The sequence below is a fragment of the Convolutriloba macropyga genome, chromosome 2 (assembly GCF_964194025.1).
Source record: "Convolutriloba macropyga chromosome 2, txConMacr16.3, whole genome shotgun sequence".
Taxonomy (NCBI): domain Eukaryota; kingdom Metazoa; phylum Xenacoelomorpha; order Acoela; family Convolutidae; genus Convolutriloba; species Convolutriloba macropyga.
The window spans coordinates 22270577-22295062 of record NC_134469.1 but is presented as its reverse complement, the minus strand read 5'-3'; the positions used below and the strand labels follow the sequence as shown (position 1 = coordinate 22295062).

The 24486-nt window shown below is 37.8% G+C and overlaps 1 protein-coding gene across 1 annotated transcript in view; it reads right to left on the bottom strand.

The window, feature by feature from the left end:
- Window positions 1-4402: 4402 nt before the first annotated feature.
- Window positions 4403-24486, bottom strand: part of LOC142358099 (N-terminal Xaa-Pro-Lys N-methyltransferase 1-B-like) — a 33873-nt gene continuing 13789 nt past the window's right edge. The window contains exons 2-3 of the mRNA XM_075409568.1: window positions 8712-8896; window positions 4403-5037 (exon numbers count right to left, since the gene is read on the bottom strand). Of these exons, the coding sequence (XP_075265683.1) occupies window positions 4507-5037; window positions 8712-8885 (705 nt within the window). The 5' untranslated portion in view covers window positions 8886-8896 and the 3' untranslated portion in view covers window positions 4403-4506. The remainder of the gene's footprint in view (window positions 5038-8711; window positions 8897-24486) is intronic.

Below are 24486 nucleotides of genomic sequence, written 5' to 3'. Positions count from 1 at the left end.
CCTGAACAACTGACACTGAGCAAAATGAACAAATTTAATGATTCCCAACTCCAAATGCGCGAATCAGTTAATGAGATAGACAATTTTCATGACTTTTATGAGATTTGTGTTGGCTAATTACTAGGATTACATACACAAATCAACAGTAACAGGTCATATCTGGGTGGTGTTGAGGCAAAACGCAACTATTTGATTTAATTAACTACACACGAGCTGCATGCATATACTTTCTACAATTTGTCGGGATATGTTGTTCTCCATTTGCCTGTTGCTTCGTCGCATCGTTAAAATGTTTTCTTAAGATAAAAATTGAATCTAGAGGCATCAACTGTGCGGTCTCTTCAATTTCGATATCCTTTGTTAATTATACACAGTTCATTTTTCGGACAGAAAGTTACAGATCTCACTGGTCTCTATATACGTTTACCCTCCTCTTACAATCTTTTTGTGTTTAGTTAACAGTTCTTACGCACATTTATTAAGAATTTGCTGCAAATTTTTCATAGTTATGCCTCAAATTCTTGCCATATTTGTAACTTCGCGCTAAATTAGTTTCAATGAGTTTTTATGCTTTCTCATCGTATGCATAAAATTCACATCTGCTGAACTCCTTTACAACTAAAATCCCTGATAGTTTGACTACCTCTATATTGAAAGAACCATAGAACTTGCTATTTTTTTCCACTTTCATGTTTCCATAGTTGGCCTTTCGTTATATATTGTTTGCCATTTATATATTGTTTATCGCAAAATTATTGTTGAAATTAACAAAAAGTGGAACTCAGAGATTGACTTCACTCATGTCGTAGCAAAACAAGTTGAAAAACCAAAATATGCTCGACAAAAGCTAATATAACGAATTTTTTTCAAATATCTTATGTTGACTACTAGTCGGACTTTTTTTTCACTGCCTGAACAACTGACACTGAGCAAAATGAACAAATTTAATGATTCCCAACTCCAAAAGCGCGAATCAGTTAATGAGATAGACAATTTTCATGACTTTTATGAGATTTGTGTTGGCTAATTACTAGGATTACATACACAAATCAACAGTAACAGGTCATATCTGGGTGGTGTTGAGGCAAAACGCAACTATTTGATTTAATTAACTACACACGAGCTGCATGCATATACTTTCTACAATTTTTCGGGATATGTTGTTCTCCATTTGCCTGTTGCTTCGTCGCATCGTTAAAATGTTTTCTTAAGATAAAAATTGAATCTAGAGGCATCAACTGTGCGGTCTCTTCAATTTCGATATTCTTTGTTAATTATACACAGTTCATTTTTCGGACAGAAAGTTACAGATCTCACTGGTCTCTATATACGTTTACCCTCCTCTTACAATCTTTTTGTGTTTAGTTAACAGTTCTTACGCACATTTATTAAGAATTTGCTGCAAATTTTTCATAGTTATGCCTCAAATTCTTGCCATATTTGTAACTTCGCGCTAAATTAGTTTCAATGAGTTTTTATGCTTTCTCATCGTATGCATAAAACTCACATCTGCTGAACTCCTTTACAACTAAAATCCCCGATAGTTTGACTACCTCTATATTGAAAGAACCATAGAACTTGCTATTTTTTTCCACTTTCATGTTTCCATAGTTGGCCTTTCGTTATATATTGTTTACCATTTAGTAGGTGACTCTCTACGGACACATTAACCAATCAGCATCCCAATATGTAATTTTGCAACAACTTTGACAACAACGGAGCAAAAAATGGGAATATGTTGACTTGATCTTTTTTCTCAATATTTGGTTCAATTTATTTCAACTGAAGACCACAAGACCTTTTAATCGAACAGAAGAAAACAAGATTTGATGTTTCTTCATTTGCCTAATTTACTTGCCCAGCAAGCCAAATTCATTCCTTCATTCTAATTATTAAGAATTTACAAAGATAAAGTTGCGTAAACAATTTGCAAGGTGTCAGGTTGTCAGCCACATGTTTGAGACAGAACCTCATGGCTTAAAATATGCTGCGATTAAAACGCTTCACTGGATACACGAGAAGGCAAACAATTGCATCAAGAGTATCAATCAAAGTTTTTTGGGTTCTTTCATTTAATGATTACCAAGAGAATGAAAACATTTCATAACTAAAATTTTTAAATCTCCTTAACACAAACTACTGAAGAGTCAATTCAGGTCAACAATATTTATACTGTATTCGAGCATTGTTGTTTTTTTTTTTAAAAAAAATAGTTTAACTCCTCATTCGTGCAATATTTGTCACGCTGTCTCAACCTGGCATCAAGAAGTTTTGTTCAATATTCTTTCGTATAATTAGTGAATGTTGTTTATTTGATGCTGATAGTCTGTGTTTCCCTATGAAGCTATACTTTTCTTAGTCTCCTATCAAATTTTTGATAGAGTTCAAAATCAACATAGCACCAGAATAAAAAATTTTCTATTCCACCCAACAAGATTTTTACTCTTAATCGCTAAGATTCTTTTGATCTTCAACAAAAACCTTTTGTAATCATATCAGCCAGATAGTTCGCTCTAAAATTTCGTCAATTTGTCGAGTGGTAATCAACCTTATGTTGCCGCGTCCTCAAAAATTCGGTTGAAAACATTTTGAATTCTTCACGCAAATTTCACTGTCCTTCTATATATAGAATACATTTAAACAGACATTATTGAATAAACAATCAGGAAAAGACTCTATTCAGAAACAACAGACAGTGAAAAAATTATAATCTTAAAAATTTGTACAGCTAGTCTTTCTGTTAGTATTTTTGAGCATAATGAACTTCCTTTAAACAGCAGAAAGTTTCAAAAATAGTTTTAATTGAATTGAGAATCAATGAAAACAAGGACGCTTGGTAATGTGCGTCTGCACATAATGTTGATAACCCGTACATCCAAAAGCTTGGCTTATATCTACCAAATCAAAAAATAAAGCAGAGATTAAAAAGCAAAACTAAAAAGTACGTCGTTATTTTTAAACTTGCCGTATCCTCAAATTAAGACAGACATTTCTACCCGTAAGGTTTCTACCAGTTTTGCTTAGTTTCCCTGCACCAGCGTTAAAACAAACTGAGCTGAAAACCACAATGCACATTTAGTTGAATTCACAAATCACGAAAACGAAATCAACATTAATAGAATTTCCCGAGGAAAGCGATTTGGTCAAGTAAACGACTTGGTCAAGTGAAAAACGATTTAGTCAAGTAAAAAGATTGTCAGGTAAAAACCTAAATTTGACCAACAAAAAAGATTCTGAAATCAACTTCTATCTAATTATCATACACTTAAGGTCGTTAAAAAAACAAGGCTTTTTGATTATCCAAGTAGGCAACCCGATTAATTTAGATTTTGCATTTTTAAAGATTTCAACGGGCAGAAAATTTATCAATCGATTGATCATACAGCATGCGGTACGAGATCACGTCAGAGACAGAAATTCGGCAGCAGAGTCTCTAGATTTCTAAGACCGCACCACTTTTCATACCATGGTTACACGTCTCCAAAAGTTTCTGTGAATCGCGTACTTGGAGACTAGGGAGCTGAGAACTAAATGCCCTCTGTGCCCTGCCTGTTTATGCCGTTTTTTAGGACGAAGAGTCAAATGGGTCAGACAAAGTTTAAAAACATTTTTTTGAGAATTTTTAGGAAGCAACGACTTCAAAGAATTAGAACTGCATGAGAAGTCTGATGAGACCACTTATCATTGAGAATAACAATTTAAATTACATTTAAATACCGACAAAACGCAAAAATCCACTTTTCCAAAAAACAATACTAAAGCAATGTCAAAAATTTTTAATGAAAAATTAGCCTAATAAATACTCGCTTGCTTTCCCTGGGAAGCAGTAGCAAGCTATCATTATCGATATTAAACTACAAGTCAAAAAGAAACATTAAAATACAAAAATCAAACATTATTTATGCAGACAACCGATTTTAAAGTCGTAGGAAGCGAATTTATATAAAACCCAATGGTAATGTTCTTCATAAAGGAGATTTATTGGTAAGAATATAAAAAGCACCACGCACAAAAACTCAAAAACAGGAAAACAGTTTTAAAGCCACAAAAGCGTTAAGTAGAAGTTAAAAACACTACGAAAGCCCAATAATGCCACTTCAGTGATCCCACTCATCTCGTTAGTCAACCTTAGAGATTAGACCTCAAAAAAGAAAAACATGCGGGACTCCAAAAACATTAGACTACAAGTAACACCTTAAACATATTTGAAGAAGAACCGCATGGGAAAAAATATTCAAAATCCAAAAATTTAATGCTTTGACAATTGTTCCTGTTCAACTGTATTTAACTGCGCAGATAAGGCGATTATCAACAAAGAAAAGAAGCATCTGAGTTGATATACCCTACAATGGATTATTGAACCAATTCAGAATCCCAGTAATGCTCTGAACGTACATAAAAATTTTCATAGAAAACATTTCTGAGATATTATAATTGAAAACTTGGTACAAATTGTTAGTCAATCAACAATAATAACATAGAAGCCGACCACACGGCTGAAAAATTTCACTGCAACGCAACCCTTGGTCTCAAAATGTACATATATACAGGAAACAGCTCTTCGGGGAAATTGGGCTGCTTGCACGAGTCGACGACCTCCAAGCCGGCTTCATCAAAAATCTTCCTGAAAACAGTCTCATGTCTGCAAACGGAGCTGTCGACTGCGTCAAATTCGGTCACTTTCTTACTGGTGGTATTTTCTTTGACAAATATGAATCCGCCAGGTTTCAAAGCTTCAGCGCAACGTTTGAGGAAACTTATCAAATCATTGTCAGCTTGATAGCATAAAACCCACTGACACCAGATTACATCGTAGCGATTCTGCTCAGGATAGAAATCTTGCAGTCCGAGGCAGATTTTTCGATCGACTTTTGCCTTTTCGCCTCCTAAGTAGTCATCCGCTTTTTCCAGAAAAGTTCCACACTGTTCAACCATGTCAATTTTGTCAAACAGACCAGACAGCAAACACTTGGTGATCCTTCCAATTCCTGATCCACAGTCTGCAACATGAGTCTCTTTTGTGTTTTTCTTCAGCGCCTGAAATAAAATTCGGCGAAACGGAAAGACATCACATTATTCAACACGCCAGAATGCTCAATCACAATCCCTTCTCGTTATCTAAGTTAAATGACCTTAAAATATTTCATAAATAATAGCCCTGCAAACTTCTTCAGTCCAAAAAAATCATAAATAATAGCCCTGCTACTGACAGAAAATCCGATAAATAATGACAGTCAGTGGATCGTGGAAAGCAACTGAGACAGATCATAGAACGAATCATGGGAAGATATACATGCTGGGGTAAAAAAAATCTTTGTTCTTCCAACCCTCCACGAAATTGGGGCCAGGAACTTAAAGACATGGGGCCAGAATAAAAACACGAACAGATTGTTAGAAGAACGATTTTTTATTCACACTAAGACAATAGGACAGAATTTTTGATTTACCCCAAAAACATTTTTCGTTCCACTTCACTCTCTTGCGCTATTCATATTCGTAGAATTACTCCGGAAGAATATAAAGAATTTTTTTTCAGAATTCGAAGATATACAAAAAACAGCAGAAAACGGATACGAGCCGTTCGTGCAAGCGTTTGTTCTGCCGCTATCTTTTGTGGAGTTGTGCCTTGCTGTCTTTGTTCAACTGAGTATGGACCGTGTGTCAGTGCATTCTTTTGAACGCATTTAATTGTTGCTTTGCGATTTAATTGCTCTTTATTGTTTGTGTTGTTTACGCTGTCCCTATAAGTATCGCTAAGTGTCGGTCTCATGGGACGAAAACAAACTGATTGAGGACGCTGTTTTCTGATCATCATGGCGGCTCTGATAACTTGCGGCCAGAAATTGCTCTGCTAACAATTCTGTGAGAGCTTTAACAGGCAGCAATTCACCCTCATTGTATGAGTCATTGATGACAGAAAATTTTACACAGCCGTTATTTTTCCGGAGTGCAATGTTTTAGTATTTGCAGGTGATTCCATTTTGTACTTCGAAATTGCGCAATGAGAGCACCGTAGTTCACGACGATCCAACCGATAGATTTGTCAGTTACTGAGTGTCTCTTTGCAGCGTCAGTCGATACCGAATTTTTTTCGTCAGTATGTTATTGCACTTTTGTAGTTTCTCTTCGGTGATCAAAATGTTCAAAATTGAGCATACTATCAAAGATGCCACCAAATACTTTTGACTTTGGGATTTACTGGTCATGATGAATTGTTGATCGTGAGGAGTGGGTCAAACTTGGCCTACTTGGTCAAGGTTGTGAACACAGTTGCACTTGATTTCTCAGGTGATAACTTAAGTTTTCTTGATTCTAGCCTGTCATGTAAAATATTTAGATAGGGAGTTCCCATGTTGTATTTTTTCAACCTGTGGATGAGTTATAGTTAAAGTTATATCATCAGCGTAAGACGTGATGTTAATATCTTTCAGGGAAAGAGGCAGCTTGCTCATTTAGATGTTGAAGAGCATTGGCGATAAAACACCACAATGCGGGACAACATGTTTCACTTTTCTCCACTTTGATTTTTTATATTTTTATATTCTACGTATTAAAAAAACCTGCCTTGTAAGTATGAAGCGACTCATCTTCTTGTGCTATTTGGTAGTGGTGCCTCGAGTACGTCTCTAAGTAGTAGGTTATTATAAACGTATCAAAAACTGCGGCGAGACCTAAGGTTACTAGGAGAGTACGGTAAGGTTTCTTATGATTAAGGCCGTTTTGTATATCGTTGATGACAAAATTGAGAACTGTTCTTGTGGGAGTTCGCAGGTCAAAAGCCGGGCTGATGTCCTTTTAGTGGGTATTCTATAAAGCCACTTCCACTTCCTAAAGAGTTCTTCTGTTAGTTTTGCAATGGGGTAGAGGAGTGGGTTTTCCTGACCTGTTTTCTATTGGCTTGTTTTCTTTAGCGGCTTGTTTTCCCGGCTTATTTTCTATGGGTTTTCCCGGCTTGTTTATCGCTAACCCGGCCAACTTTCCGGATGTTTGTGATACTTGCACTGTTTATAGAAAGGTTTATGGTGTCTAAGTGCTATGGGGCCTAGATGGTGTAGCTGCATTAGCGCTAATCTATCTGGGCCCAGCTCTTTACTTTTCTTTGTCTCATAGCTTCTGTCACTGTGTTACACTTAAACATTCTACCCTCTGGTTCCAGTTTCTTTATTTTTCTTAGTGTATTTCTTTTCTGTTTTTTCAAACTCGATCCATTTTTTGCGCTTTTGACTTGGCAAACACCGTTATATTTCTTCCTTGTTGGATATGCCTGCCAGCCGCTGCATTTATGGTTTTCCTTACCGCATGGTAGACATTTGTTGGATTTTGTTGTTTCTTCAGTTTAGTTCAATGTCGTCTTTAAAACTTGCCCAGTCAGCATTGCGGAAGGTGATGAAAGTTCTTTGTGGTGTTGTGTGTGAAAAGGTCACAGTTGATGTATGGAACTATTAGTAAATGGTCCGATCTCAATCGATGTGCGCCAGTCGATGTTCATTGCTCTACTTGAGCTGGCGAAACCGATATCCGGGGAGCTTTTAAAAGCATCAGTTACTCTTGTACTGGCCTTTTCGTTGAGTACTACATTTAGAGAGGTCAAGTTCAATGCAATATTGTTTCCTCTTGTGTCTTCCTGTAGTTTCGAGCGCCTCATTTAATTTTACTTGCATCATTTGACTTTCTCTGAAATACATCCTCTAAAAATAAGAGTCACCAATTTATAAAAGAAATCGTCATTACTCTTCCAGTCGCAAAAAGACCAGAGGACTAATAATTGCTATAAACTTCGTTTGCGAGGAATTAAGTGTATAAAAATGAAGCTGATCCGGTGTATTCCAAAATTTTGAAACAAACGACTAATGTAGGAGGGATTAATCTCGGACAAAAGGTACCTTCTTGATTCAATTGTAGCTTGCTGCTGCAGGGAGGGTAATAAAGTTCTTCAAGGGGCTGAAAACGAAGTTACTATAGATTATTATATAAATATACATTATCATACAGATTTAGAGTGAAAAACTGGAAACAAATTAAGGTAATTTTCATTTGACTTTTGGTAGTGAACTGGTACAAACTTCAAAGACCTTAGTTTGCAATCTGTTAAAAAACATGAGTTAACAGGCGGCACAATACGAAACGGTTAAGTAAAACTGCCCGACTAGGGACAAAAATTTCAATCAAAGGATCTTTTCCGTTTGTCCCCCCCCCCTCAGTCACAGAGCACGTGTCATTACATAGTCCCTCTTTATCTAAAAATATGGCATGTGCGTCTGGGGGTGCAAATAATATGCGCAAACAAAGCTGGGGGCACCAAAAACTTTGGCATGATGTTCAGCCATAGCATCAAAATCTTCTTTTAATTGCAAACATTGAACCACTATCTTTGATGTGATACCGATTAAGCTTTAATGCTGTCCGTTTTTGTATGAGATTCAAGGAAGATATACACCCTACAGCAAACGTCAATCAAGTTTTGATCAAGCTCTCGACACCAGTACAACTGAATTAAATAAATTTGGAAATTTGCACCGTCTATTTCTCTAAGAATATGAATCCACCTCCCTGGGGGGCTTGTACCCCGCATTTAGACTCCGTGTCAATTCACTAATTCCCGGGCAACCAGGATTCATGCTCTAACATACTTAATCCTCCTAATATGTTGTAGGCGAAAACGTTTGGCACTACGTATGTATGGATTTCAATGTTTAAAGAATGTATCGAACCTGAACGTAACTAAAAACGAATTGCATTGAGGAGGTGAGGTCAATAGATGAAAGCTTATCTAAACCACCCATCATTCCTTCCACCGAGGGGTCAACCTTCTGCCAATAATTCAGCGCATCTTCATAAAACGTTGGATGGTCTGCGATATCTTTGACCTCCTTAATTTTATACATAGCCTCAACCTGAAAATTAAACGTCTGCATTTTTAATAAAATGATTCAAGCTTTTCTCAGTTTTATTAAAAGGACAAAAATCCAAGTGCAAGGTTTGCTTTCGTTTCCCAATCTCTTTAAACTAGAAAATTAAATTAGGAAATGTCCCTACCTAACAATGGGTGGATACTGGCTGGTCCGGGGCCCTCCCTGCACTACGTCTTCATAAAGCATTTCGTAATTTTCAAATCTATCAATTAAATCAAAATATTGCACACAAACATCAATTGATATGTAACACAAAAGATAGAAAACTATTGAAAAAAAGAACTAATGGCTTAAGTAGATGAGTAAAACTAATAGCCTCCCTTCTTCAACAACAGCTCCCATTGAAGCATCAACAATCTCACACCACCTATGAGCCTAGAATACAGATGATGGGCCCCTTAGTAGAGCGAGGCTGATTTTTGTCCGTAGATAAGACATAACAGCGTAGCTGTTCTCTTTTCGCGCAATAGCTTCGATGCCAGCTCCACCAGTGCATGCAGAGACAAGCGAACAAAAAGTTCCTTTCTCAATGTCAATTAGGATTTATTCTGTTTCGCCCCCGCCGCTAATGTTTTTTACGCCCCCCAGTTAGAAATTATATGTAATAAAGCACGTTACTATGTTAAAAAAAATCATACGTGCGCCTGGGGGCGTAAAAAATAGAAGCCCGGCAGAAGATTAGATTCAACATCGTGGCAGCCATCACTAAATAGATTTACAAAGGATTCGCGAAGTTTATTATGCCTCATGTGGGTGTATCCTCATTTCGGACGTAGGGAATGCGCCACACTGAAATTTTTATTACATAAGCATAACGTAGGCATCCTGACTGGTTCCGAACCTTAGAGAAGCGCCATGCCATATCGAAACTTGCTTTTCATTACGTCAAAATGACATCGATTCAATGGCAAAGCTTTCAACCAGCTTCTTTGATATCTGTTTGATATCTGTTTTTGATATCCGTTCTTTGATATCTGTTTTCTTTTATTTCGTATGATTGCTGTTGGTTCAGTTCGGCTGCGATCAGGCATAGGGAAAAGTATGTTCATTTTAAATTGATCGCTTACAATATTCCGGTTTAAAGATGTTCAGACGACTCTCTATTACGAGCAACAAAAGTTAATCCAGTATTTTTGATTGTAGGCGGGATTCATTACTGGATTCTGAAATTCTCATCATTGATTGATTTCTCATATTGTTTTAACAAGTCATCAATAGTAGAGGTTATAAGAGCTAAGCACCGATGAATGCTCAACCGATGAAATACAAAATTTACAAACTATGTGAGTGGAAATCTTGGCAGATAACGTCAGCGCTTAAAACAAAGACCTCTTCTGTGTTAGTGATCTCTATAAAGAATTACAAAATTATTTTTTGGATTATTGGACTCTATAACACTACCTAATACTCCACAATCCTCAAATGTTTTTTCTTCATCATCAATGATAATCTGCCTGGCTTTTTCACAAAGACACCTTTTGATAAAAAGAAACATGATGAGATGATAATCGGAACCAAAATCCTAATTTTTTGTTGAGTCAGACAGACTTTTCAGTTTATCAAGAGAGCCGACAGAGTTACCGTCGTCCGCAAACCGTTTTTGAGCTGTGAAGCAAGCAAACTTCAAGAAGTCCAATTAAAGAAATTATGCAATACTCATACATTGACATCAAAAGAGCTTCAACATTTTGTAAAGTACCTTTCTGAAAACAGACCTGTTCATTGGTTAAAAAAAAAACAATTTTGATCGTTCACGATACCAACTACATACGACATACGAAATGATAGATAAAAGGCACCATTTTGAAACTATGGCCACTGATAAGAATATTGAATGCATATTTGCGTCAATAAGGTAGATCACTTAATAATCTGTTTTTTTAAAACAAGCTTGCAACGAATAAATTTTGCTTTAAATTCTTATTTTTGAACCAGAATAGTTGTCAAACGGCACTTAATCTCTCAATATCTGGTTCAAAATAATTTACGTCACTCCTCGGTAAAATTTGCTTACTAATTTCCCCAATTCCAAACAGTTGCGAATCATGGCAATTATCAAGAGCTACCAACTGACATGAAATTTGCGAAAGAACGAATGTCAAAACAAAGTTTTAATGCCAAAAGAGTTTAGCTATGGTTTTGCAGAGATCAATAGAGGAGGCCTTGAGGTATGTTAGAAGCCACGCCATTTTGTGACAACAAAGCCAGAAAGGCGATGGCCTACTTGCGTCTACCTGGCAGGTTTTCTAAACATTAAGGAATTGATTTTCTCAAATATGAACTAATGGTACGGCAAAATTTTTGGTGGTCACGGATAACTAAGTCACTCAAATTTGCTTTTGTTGGTTCTAAATATTTCTCAAGTAAGGCATTAAACTATTTCTTGTTGCCAACATTATCAGTTGAACACAACTTTTCACTTCTTCAGGAAGACTTAAGATTGCTATGGATCATTTTTCTTTTGACATGAATTTGCCAAATTTTTTGTATTTATCAACAGACCATTTTGCTTTAATTCTACACGAACGTTCCTGGATTCTTTGCTATGCTTTTGTTGTATGAGGCGTCATCCCAATTAGCTTTTCCCTGCAGGAATGCGATAAAGCATTCCATAGCGCAGTATATCTATTCTCTCTGAGATCCTTGGGCCTTGGAGTTGCGTTATTACAGCATCATACGCAACAAATAATCTCATGAGCGCCCGCATAGCGCTGAGTGCACTACATTTAACGTGCTGATAAATGGTTTATGATTCCTCCACCTCTAAGATGGCTAAAAGTTTTTAAAAAAATGAATGCTCAGACATTAGTGGGTATGGCTTATGTAAGGAGGAACTCAGTAGTCTGAAATGTTACAATTGAGGAACGAGTGAAAATTTTTTAACATAGATTAATAAACAAATAACGTCTCTAATGAAGTAGTTAAATAGGACACCTAACTATAGACAAATGAAAGATTGGATGGAAAACGAATATCTTATTAGAATAATTTAGATTCTTATTGGGCTTTTTTAATAAAAACGATTATTTGTGGAATGAATAGTTATTGGCACGAGGATGAAAAGAGAATGAACTTCGTCAATGATTATGTTTGGCAAGTTTCTCCAGTTATTTGATTTGAAGTCATTTGGATTTGCGTCGTGATCATTAAAACCATCAACTACTATTATAGTATGTAGTTTTCGAAATTTTTTAATTGTTGGTGATTTCTGGTGCATTCCGCTGGGTTATCATCTCTGAAGGATTGTATCGTCACTTTAGTGGGCTTATGGTCCACATACTTTGTCCAAATTCTACCGATGGTCAATCTCCCAATTGTAAACAATCTATTCAAAATGAAGTAAATTAGAGATTTGAATATGGAGACCGAATTTATATAGTTTAATAAACGAAAAAGTTCTTTGTTTGTATAGAGCTGTTATTAGATTAATAAATTGTTGACTTTTAAAACAATTGTTTCTGCAGCCAGTAGTTTTTGAAATAAGAACGCGAAATAAATTGTCAAAAGATTTGTTGATTAGGTTACTCCGAGTATCTGAAGAGTCACCTGCATTTGCGTGGTCATCATTAAAACAATCAATTGAAGCTTTTGTGTCTGTTTTTGTTGTAAATTATTGAAGGTTTGTTGTCAGTTTCTCTAGCATAGCAACCCCTGAAGGAGCTTGTTGTCGCCTCAGTTTGATTACAGTTCATATAATTCATCCGCGATATTCTGATGAATAGTCTCTCTGAGAAACCTGAAATGCCTTTGCTTTGACGCGAATTGAGCGGTCACCCAGAAAACATTATGACGGAACAAATGATTTTCTGGATGCAAGTTTTTTAGTGTATAATTATAAACACTTGAAAATTTTGAAATAGAAAGAAAACATCCTGGTAATGTTCAAGACTGACGCGTGTCTCAGGGTGTGTTTTATCACGGGTACCACCATCTGATGACCAAAACAAGATCTATTTAATAACTTTATTACGAAATTGAACAAATTAGATCTGACGAATAATTTGAATCAATAATTGATAAAAAGTAATTGTGACATCTAGGAGAGCAGCTGCCCTGCCTCTACGATGATTACTTTGAAGCTTCAACAGCAGGGCACATGCATGTCGCGTGCGCAAGGGAAGCAGAAAATGGAGTTTCGCAAAAGAATCTTCTTTGCTGTCGCTGATCATGGTAGCCTAATTCTATAGCTTTCGAATTCTATAGCTTTCGGCGATGATGGAGCAACTCCTCCTGTTTAGGAGAAGATTAACGGACAGAATGTGGCTTTCTCAATTTGGGTTCTCCTTTTCTCAAATTTTTTATGAACTCCAGGAGTTTGTAGAAATCCGGAATCTTTCTTTGGCAATTCTAGGCATATAGATTGAACAGTTTCACGTCAAAGAACACTCTGCTGCGACGTGATTCGGAAAATCATTAGCTTTGATAGCTAGTCAAGCGTCGTGTTCAGTAGTGGCACTTCTATTTGCGAAGGTTTCAACCCGCAAATTCTGAAGTTAGGCTCTATTTCGACATCATTTCAAACCTAATTGGACAGGTTGGTAAAAGAGTCACTGTGTCTGATGTATTTAAGTTCAAGAAGTTTAGTTGTTCTGTGGCAATTCTATCTGCAATATTAGTCAAGTTTTTATGTGGACTGTTTGAGGAGGATTTGTATGCTGTCAATAATTGTCTCCATTCCACTGCATAAACACCAGACGGACCGTGGCTACCCTTTGTTATCATGGCGGCAAGTATTTTTTTCAGAACCGTTCCATTTTGAAACCAAGCTGGAACGGTAAATTGGTTACGCAATATTTGGGGTTGGATTTATGAGTACATGGCTGCTTCACTTGTAGAATATTGGGTATGGTGACCGGACAATAGATCGAAAGGACAACAGATCGAAAACAGAAAAATTGGGACAATAGATCGAAAATTAATCTTTATTCTTATTGGTCGAAATTAAGCATTATTTGCGAGCTGCAATATAATTACCACATTATGGCCATGCCTTAGCGGCCCGTGGGACTTGATATGAATCTATCACAACCGAACAAAATATTACAAGAGAACATGTTATATGCTGTATAATATATGAGCGCTCAAATCTGATTGGCCAATACGTAACTTGAATAATTTAATTTTCGATCTATTGTCTCATTTTTTGCTTTCGATCTGTTGTCCTAGCACCATTGGGTATGAACAAATTAACGTCGTGTATTTTATGATTGAATGGCTGCTCTTTCTTGTTCACTAAAAATTGTGCATTCCAGGCAGAATAAGTGCAGCGAGTCTTCTCATTACCTGCGAAGATATAAAGAAGTGTTATCAGATTCTCGCGTGCACGATCCTCTCTAACAACGCGCAAAGAAACAGCGCACTCACAATCACAATAACCTATAGATACATATACGTGCAGATAACTATATATACATATCATATTACTTGTGTGTGGAGGAGCAGAACAAACTGGTCGTCAGACCCCAGAGTGCACTAAGAATCCCGGCCCTAGGTCACAGGCCCTAGCGACTTCCGGCAGCACGCGAGAACAGAAAGAGCACACTCGTGAGCGCAAAGAAACGGAGCAGCATGTTCGTACTTTTTTTACATAATAGTGTGCTATACAAAACCAGGAATCGTAAGAACACTGGGGGCATAATAGATCCAGATAATGATTTAAATTGGCAGCTGATGTGTCGGATTTTTAGCTCACGCTGAGGAAATTATTTTTCAGCAGACCTTCAGCTGTCCCACATGCGCGATTGTGGAAGACGTATTTTGGCATTTTTGTTTCTTTGCAGCAACCTGCATCTTCGAAGGCAGATAAAACAGCTTTGAGGAATTTACAGTTTTTTTGTTTTTTTTGTCTTTATTTTTTGTTTGGAAAAAACAAAAAGACGTTGAAACAAGGGAACAGCTTTCATTTAATTAGAAGACTCGTTTTCTTTGATTTTGCTCTCTCAAACATTATTGCTTATTATGATCTCAATGGAGCTATATAATCAATGTTCAAACGTTCTGAGATTTGAATTGACCAAGGAAGTCCATTCAGATAGTCTTCAGGTAACTACAAATTTAAACCACCTGGCGCATCCGGAATGAGAAAAGATGACTTTCCTCAGGAGTCCCGCAATTGATAACAAGAGTTTTTTATAAGGTGGATTCAATTTCTTTTCGAGAAGAGAGGTTTTAGGGTTAAATCGATAAAACGAGAATTGTTTGTTTTGAATGGTTTTGTTGAAACCATCATAAGTATTCTCTGGTAATAGCAAAATGGATCAAGTTCTAAAGGGTGAGTTTCGAATGATATTTTCTTTTTTGTAAAAATTTGACATTTCGGGGTTCTGAAGAAATTTCCAAACACAGATACTTTGAGATTATCAAATATGTTACGCAATAACAAACGACAATCTGCAAGATTGCCATCACCTGCGTACTAATTCCGCACATCTTCATGAGAGAAAACTGATAACAGCCCGGGTCGAATGTCCTCTCTAAAATCCTCCCATTTTGTTGTAAAAGTGGGGGGGGGGGGCAATTTGTCTATGGGGGGTAATTTGATGCAAGAGTGGGGGAATATTTTGTTCATATGGGGTAAAATGATGTACGAGTTCGGCTGCAGTTGGAGGACTTTTGAGGAATTACCCCTGACGAAAATTGCAACGTAAGAGTGGGCTGCAATGACAGGACTTTTGAGGAATTACCCCCTGACTAAAATTGCAACGTAAGATTGGGCTGCAATGGGAGGACGTTTAAAGAATTGCCCTGAGTAAAATTGGCAGGTAAGAGTGCGCTGCAATGGGCCGCACTGGGAGTAATTTTGAGGAATTACCCCGTGAATAAATTTGCCATGTAAGAGTGGGCTACAATGGAAAGAATTTTGAGGAATTACCTCTGACTAAATTTGCCATATAAGAGTGGGCTGCAGTGGGGTGTAAAAGGGTGTAAGACTGAGCGGGTAGCTTGTTGAGAGGGGTGAAAGGAGTTACGAGTTGAGCTGACAAGGGGATGAAGTGGCGCATGAGTGGGGGGTAATTTGTTCAGAAGGGGTAAAATGATGTACGAGTGGAGCTGCCAAGGCGGGTTAAATTGTGTAAGCGTGAGGGGGTATTTTTTCAGAGGGGGTAAAATGAGGTTAGAGCTGGGCTACGGGGGGGGGGGGGGGGGGTAATGGTGTAAGAATGAGGGAGTAATTTGGTTCAGAGGGGTAAACTGAATTAAGAGATAAGCTGCCAAGTGGGGTAAAATGATGTAAGAGTGAGGGGATAGTTTGTTCAGAGGACGTAAAAGGAATTAAGATATTAGCTGCCAAGGGGGGGGGAAGCGATGTAACAGTTGATAGTTATTTGTTCAGAGGGGGTTAAATGAGCTAAGAGCTCGGCTGCCAAGGGGGGTAAAGTGATGTAAGAGTATGGGGGAAATTTTTTCTGAGGAGGTAAAATAATGTAAGAGTGAGGAGGTAATCTGTTGAGAGAGAGCAATTCTAACAAATATTATTTATATATATAGACCGTCAAGACTTCAACAAGCTTTGATGGTCTGGAGGTTAAGGAGAACCAGGTGAAAGGAGGTTGTGGATTCAAGACTAGCAGTCTTCAAGTATGGCGGCTAAAAATGTAAAATTGAAGGGGTAAAATGACGTAAGAGTTGATTTGCCAAGGTGGGTAAAATGGTGTGAGAATGAGGGGGTAAAATACGAGCCCGGTTGAGAGAAGGGGGAGGGGAAACCATTCAAAACATGCTGAAAAATCTCAAGAAGTTATTTGATAGTTCAACTGTAGATTTTTTCGGAGAGTATTTAACCTATATCAGCTCTCGAAACGTCCTCTCATCAGACAAAAGTGCGCTCGAAACGTCCTTGATCAGACTAAAGTGCGCTCAAAAATCTTCCCTTATCTGACTAGTGTGCGCTCAAAAACCTCTCATGATCAGACTTGTGTGCGTTCGAAATTGTCTCTGATCGGACTAGTGTGCGCTCGAAGCCGCCTCTGATTAGACAATTTGCAGACCAGTGCCCAGACGAATGTGCGCTCGAAGGTTTTTCCAGATCATGTAATTCGAGCGAAAGGAAACGTGTATGCGCTCGAAAATCGTTTGATCAGGGGTCACTTTGCTCTGGCCACCTCGACCTGGGTAACCTTTAGGCTAACTGATACTATCATCTTACATTTGAATTTCGGTGATAATGGTAATTATGTTAGAGTGTAATTTTGTTATCGGTCCACCCTATTTTACACTCTTTTCAAAATGTGTAAAAAGAATGGAGAAAAGTGTGTGAATACAGTGTCACTTTTTGAAATTACACACCGCGTTGAATGTTCTCCCCAAAATTCTCCCTTTTTTGTTGTAAGACTGAGGGGGGGGGGGGGTAATTTGTCTATGGGGGGTAATTTTATGTAAAATTGTGGGGGTGTTTTATTCAGATGGGGAAAAATGAGGTACGAGATCGGCTGCAGTTGAATGCTCTTTGAGGAATTACACCATGATTAAAACTGCAAATTAAGAGTGGGCTGAAGTGAGCTGCAATTAGAGGACTTTTGAGGAATGAATCCCCTGACTAAAATTGCCATCTATGAATGGATTGCAATCAGAGGATTTTGAAAATTTACCTCCCCTGATTTGCCATGTAAAAGTGGGCTGCAAAGGAGAAATTACCTCCTCACTATTACACCATGTTACCCCGTTGAAAACATAATACATCCCAAAAACACATAACAGTTTTGAGCTGCCTTTTCATAAAAATCCTCCCATTGCAGACCCGCTCTTACATCATCGTGGGCTGAGAAATTCGACCCGAGCATAATTCATACACCATGCATCGCCATGCTAGTGAAGCACTTTCTGCTCTCCTTTGAAAGCAGTTGCACTCCATTCAGATGGAGTGCTCGGTAAATCATTGCAGTGAGTTATGGCGAATATAGGACAAATATTTGTGTATTTTCAAGAGCTAATATTCTGTAGAGGTTCTTCAAAAGCATTTATTGCTTCCTTCTGTTTGATATTTCATGAAGCATGCTTGAAGGTCTTGTATGGATTGTTCAATCCCAATTTTTGGTCCCATATAGATGTGTGATTTTAAATTTATGGAGAGACTATTGAATTTTGCTTTTCCTATCATGCGAATTAGGAATTCAAAGATAATTATTGGTTGAAAACTTCACTCTAAATAAATTGCAGTTAAATTGATTATAAACTGCAGGTAAAGTTGCCTAGATTTTGCAATTAAATTGTTCTTTAATGCAACTCACCTACAATCTACCTGCAAACACAATACATTACCTGCAATTCTAGGTAAAACTTTCTCCAAGTAATCTAGAATTTGCGGTTACAAATTACATGCAAAACATATTCTAGGTAAATTTTCCTGAAAACAACACGCACAAATTACAGGTAAATTTACCTAGAATTTCTTTCCTGCAGGAAAAATTCTCGGTAAGTTGAAATGCAATCTACTCAGAACTTGTAGGATAAAAAGGCCTTGAGTTTTACCTGCAAATAATTTTTTTTGGGTAAAATTACCTGCAAAAGCACGCGCGAAATTGCAGTTCAACCAAAAAAAATCTTAAACGCATTATTATTTCTGAGTGCGTGGCAAAATAATCCTATTTAACGCATAAAAAGTAAACTTTTGCCCGAATGATCCCATTTAGCCCAAACACCAAAATTCTGCTTGGACAAAATTTTGCTAAGAAGAGCAAATTCTATTCCACTCCTAATTGGTTCCATGGAATAATACTGTCTCTCTTTTCTTATTCGAGTGTTCAGTATTTTTTATTTGTGCTTATAAACCTCTTTTATAGCATTTCGTAAATCAGACTGCTTTGGTTAACGATTCGCAATATTGAACATGATTGAACATTTTAAGTTTGTTTGTGTAGTCACTGGTCAGTATCTGATGGAACTTCAATTAGTTTTGCAGCTTACAATTAGCAATTCATATTGTTTTCAAATTTAACAGAGTTGGTTTTTGGTCTTATGACAACTTTTTGACAATCGCACAAATACCTTTTTCAAAAAAATTACCCCCTGACTAAAATTGCAACGTAAGGGTGGGCTGCAGTGGGCCGAAATGAGAAGACTTTTGAGAAATTAACCCCTGACTAAATTCGCAATGTAGGAATGGGCTGCAATTGGAGCCCTTTTGAGGAATTACCCCCTGACTAAAATTGCAACGTAAGAGTGGGCTGCAGTGGGCCGCAATGGGAGAACTTTTGAGGAGTTACCCCCTGACTAATATTGCCATATAGGAGTGGGCTGCAATGGGAGGACGCTTGAAGAATTGCCCTCCCTGAGAAAAAATGCCAGTTAAGAGTGCGCTGCAATGGGCCGCAATTGGAGGAATTTTGAGGAATTAACCCGTGAATAAATTTGCCACGTAAGAGTTGGCTACAATGGAAAGAATTTTGAGGAATTACCACTGCATAAATTTGCCATATAAGAGTGGGCTGCAGTGGGGTATAAAATGGTGTAGGACTGAGTGGGCAATTTCTTGAGAGAGGTGAAAGGATTTATGAGTTGAGCTGACAAGGGGATGAAGTGGCGCATGAGGGGGTGGGGGGGTAATTTGTTCAGAAGGGGTAAAATGATATAAGAGTGGAGCTGCCAAAAGGAATGAAATGGTGCAAGAGTGCGGAGGTAATATGTTCACTTGGGGCAAAACAAAGTAAAAGTTGAACTGCCAAGGGGGGGGGGGTAAAAAGGTGTAAGATTGAGGGGTATTTTTCAGAGGGGGTAAAATGAGGTTAGAGCTGGGCTACGTGGGGAGGGGTAATGGTGTAAGAATGAGGGAGTAATTTGCTCAGAGGGGTAAATTGAATTAATAGATAACCTGCCATGTGGGGTGAAAAGATGTAAGAATGAGGGGATAGTTTGCTCAGAGGACGTAAAAGGAATTAAGATTTTAGCTGCCAAGGGGGGTAAAATGATGTAACAGTTGATAGTTATTTGTTCAGAGGGGGTTAAATGAGCTAAGAGCTGGGCTGCCAAGGGAGTAAAATGATGTGAGAGTATGGGGAAACTTTTTCTGAGGAGGTAAAATGATGTAAGAGTGAGGAGGTAACCTGTTGAGAGAGGGCCAACTCTAACAACTATTATTCATATATATATATATATATATACATATATATATATATATATATATATATATATATATATATATAGACCGCCAAAGTATAACAAGCCACTCAAGACCATTGGCCAGATCTACTTGGCTGAAGACATTGGGTTCCATACTGATCATATACAAAAATAGTTTTTGGCTACACCGACTGAACAGACTTTGCTCAGAATTTTGGCCCAACCGCTGTCTAGACCATTGGCCGGACAAAATAGACCCTAGACCAGACTAACTCAAACATATATAAATATCAAACAAAAGTTATATTATATTCGTTTCACGTTGAAAATAAATCCACGAGAAGTCAAATTCAAGTTTTTAAAGAGATCTTAGTCAAAAAAGAGGTCAATTTAAAAATCTTTGTCGATTCAAGAAACTAATTTGACGATGTAGACTAAACATAGATATTAGCGTTGACTTTCAATGTTTGAAACACAGCCACTGCAGCACACAAATCCACCCCGGGCTGAGGATTTTCCCCAGAAATAACGGGAAAAAGAAATTAGTGTGAAAATAAAAATGTACGTACACCCCTATTTCTCAGCTTAAATAACGGTGGAGGATTGTAATTACAAGATTGTTAATTTAAAAAACAAATGTGGACGGAGGTAATGAGGATTGATCTCCCATCTTCCGTCTCGAACATGTTACATTCACCTTGAGCGTTACCCAGTTTGAGGTCGCGCTCGAAATTGCCTCTGATCAGACCGTCCCAGACTAATGGGACCTCTGATCAGACCGTCCCAGACCAAAGTGACCACTGATCAGACGAGTGTGCTCGAAGATCATTGTGCGCTCGAAGTGCACTCGAAGCCGCCTCTGATCAGTCGAGTTCCAGACCGAAGTGACCCTGATCAGACAAATTCCAGACCATTGTCCAGATGAGTTCCAGACCATTGTCCACATTAAAGTGCGCTCGCAATATTGTCCTAGACCATATGCATGGATGATTTCTCCAGATCTTCAAAAACGAAATTATTGCACAAACATACATGACAATAAACAAAAAACAATAAGATATATAAACAGAAGAAATTAATTTTTTAGCCATAAGCGAGTCCAGATATCACCCCAGTTAAAATCCCGAAGCGAGCATGTCCATAGTGAAGATGAAAGCACTGCATTGACTGCTAAATTTTGTGTTGGTGTATTCTTATATAGACAATGAGGCTCGGTAATATACTTCGAGGAGAATCTTAGAGCGCGGAATTTTATCGTTTGCTCGGACTCAAATCTCCTATAGTTGTTTGTTTGTAACTCCGCCGTAGCCGGTCCCCAGCCCGGTTGAGAGAAGGAGGAGGAGAACCCATCCAAAACATACTGGAAAATCTCAAAAAGTTGTTTGTTAGTTCAACTGTAGGTTTTGCCGAGAGTATTTAACCTATTACAGCTCTCGAAACGTCCTCTGATCAGACAAAAGTGCCCTCGAAACGTCCTTGATCAGACTAAAATGCGCTCGAGAACATCCCCTTATACGACTAGTGTGCGCTCGAAAACCTCCCCTGATCAGATTTGTGTGCGTTCGAAAAGGTCTTTGATTAGACTTGTGTGCACTCGAAGCCGCCTCTGATTAGACAAGTTCCAGACCATTGCCCAGACGAAAGTGCGCTCGAAGTTTTTTCCAGATCATGTAATTCGAGCGCACGGGAACATGTATGCGCTCAAAACTCGTCTGATCAGTGGTCACTTCGTTCTGGCTACCTCGACCTGGGTAACCTTTGCGCCAACCCATTCCATCGTCTTACGTTTCAATTTCGGTTATAATGGTAATTGTGTAAGAATGTAATTTTGTTATCGGTCCACCCTATTTTACACTTTTTTCAGAGTGTAAAAAGAGCGGAGAAAAGAGTTTAAATACAGTGTCACATTTTGAAATTGCACACTGGGTTGAATGTCCTTCCTAAAATCTTCCCATTTTGCTGTAAGACTGGTGGGGGGTAATTTGTCTATGGGGGGTAATTTGAAGTAAGTGTGGGAGTATTTTGTTCAGATGGGGTAAAATGAGGTACGAGTTCAGCTGCAGTTGGATGAATTTTTAGGAATTAACCCCTGATTAGAACTGCAACGTAAAAGTGGGCTGCAGTGGGCTGCAATGGGAGGACTTTTGAGGAATGACCCCCTGATTAATATTGCCATCTAGGAATGGGCTGCAATGGGAGGACTTTTGAAGAATTACCTCCCCTGAATAAATTTGCCATGTAAGAGTGGGCAGCAATAGAAAAATTACCTCCTCACTATTACACCGTTTTACCCCGTTGAAAACCTAATGCATCCCAAAAACACGTAAGAGTTTTGTGCTGCTTTTTCCTTAAAAATCCTCCCTTTTTGATCTGAAAAATTCGACCCGGGCAGAATGCATACACCATGCATGGCCATGCTAGTGAAGCACCTTCTGCTCTCCTTTGAAAGCAGTTGCACTCCATTCAGATGGAGTGCTCGGTAAATCATTGCAGTTAATTATGGCGAACATAGGACAGAGATATGTGTATTTTCAAGACCCAAATTTCGGCAAAAGCTCGTCAAAAGCCTTTATTGCTTCCTTCTGTTTGATTTTGCATAATCATGCTTGAAGTTAATGTATTGATAGTTCAATCCCTGTTTCTGATCCCATACAGATGTGTGATTTTAAGTTTACGGAGGGACAATTGAGTTTTGCTTTTCCTGTCACGCGTATAAGGTATTCAGAGACAACTATTGGTTGGAAACTTGACTTTAAAAAGTTGCAGATAAATTGATTATAAACTGCAGCTAAAATTACCTAGATTTTGCAAGTAAATTGTTTTTTATTGCAACTCACCTAAAATCTACATACAAACACATTACCTTACTTGCAATTTTGGTTTAAGTTTTTTCCAAGTTACCTAGAAAATTCAGTTATACCCTCCTAGTTTTTTACCAGCAAAATACAATTTCTCGGTAAATTTAACCTTAAAAAACACTCACCAGTTGCAGATAAATTTAGCGTGCAGAAAAAAATCTAGGTAAGTTGAAATGCAATCTACCTAGAACTTGCATGATCAAAACGCTTAGAATTTTAACTGCAAAAAAATTTTTTTGGGTAAATTTGTCTGCAAAAGCACGCGCAAATTGCAGTTCAACCAATGAGAATCTTAAACGCAATTTAATTTCTGATTGCGTGGCAAAGTAACCCTATTTTGCGCATTCAAAGGTAACCTTTTGCCTGAATGATCCCAATTACCACAAAAACCAAGGTTCTGCTTGGACAAAGTTTTGCTAAGCAGAGCAAAATCTTTTCCTCTTTTAATTGGTTCAATGGTATGAAACTGTCTCTCCTTTCGAGTGTTCAGTGTTTTTTTGTGCTTATAAACTTTTTTAATAGCGTTTTGGAAATCAGACTGCTTTGATTAACGATTCACTATATTAAACATATAAAGTTTCTTTGTGGGGTCATTGGACAGTATCTGATGAAACTTCAATTAGTTTTGCAGCTTACAATTATGAACTCATAATGTTCTCAAATTTGACAGAGTTTGTTTTTGGTCATATGACAACGTTTTGACAATCGCACAAATACCCTTTTCAAAAGTGCAAGTGAAAATACCGAAAAAAATAACCGTTCCGTTTTCACAATTTTCTACATCAATTTCTTGCCCTCCTTTTTCTGAAAAGTCAATTTAAGCCATATAAACAAAAAAAATTCAAGAGCAGCATGTCAAAAACTAGTTACCGACAACAATGATTATTGTTTATAGGGCGTAATCATTTCTGCTGAACTTTTCCTGCTTTCCGCTCGGACTGACTTTCTATCCTTCTAATCTTCCATTGAGGAATATTGTCTAAGATTCAATAGATTGAAATGTTATCTAAACTTTATGAGTTTTTGAGTTTTTTATCACCTGAAAATCTACATACTTAATATAGTTTTGTTGTTTGAGTTAGCAGGTAAGTTCTAGGTAACGTATTCTAGGAAAATTGCCCATATCATTTTTCGCAGGCATTTTTGCTGGTACTGTTACCTGCAATTTTGCTTACCTGCAAACGCTGCAATTTATTTACACCCCGGGTTGAATGTCCTTCCTAAATTTCTACTTTTTTGTTGTAAGAGTGTGGGGTTATTTTGTTCAGATGAGGTAAAATGATCTACGAGTTCGGCTGCAGTAGATTTTTGAGGAATTACCCCTGACTAAAACTGCAACGTAAGGGTGGGCTGCATTTGGCTGCAACGGGAGGACTTTGAGGAATTCTCCCCTGACAAAAATTGCCATGTAAGCAGGGGCTGCAATGTGAGGACTTTTGAGATGTTACCTCCCCTGACTAAATTTGCCATGTAAGAGTGGGCTGCAATGGAGAAATTACCCCTTCCCTCTTACACTATTTGACTCCGTTGAAAATCCAATGCAGCCCAAAAAGACGTAAGAATTTTAAGCTGCATTTTCCTTAAAAATCTTCCCATTGCAGCACCACTCCTATATCATTTTGGGCTGAAATCTTCGACCCGGGCGGAATGCATACACAATG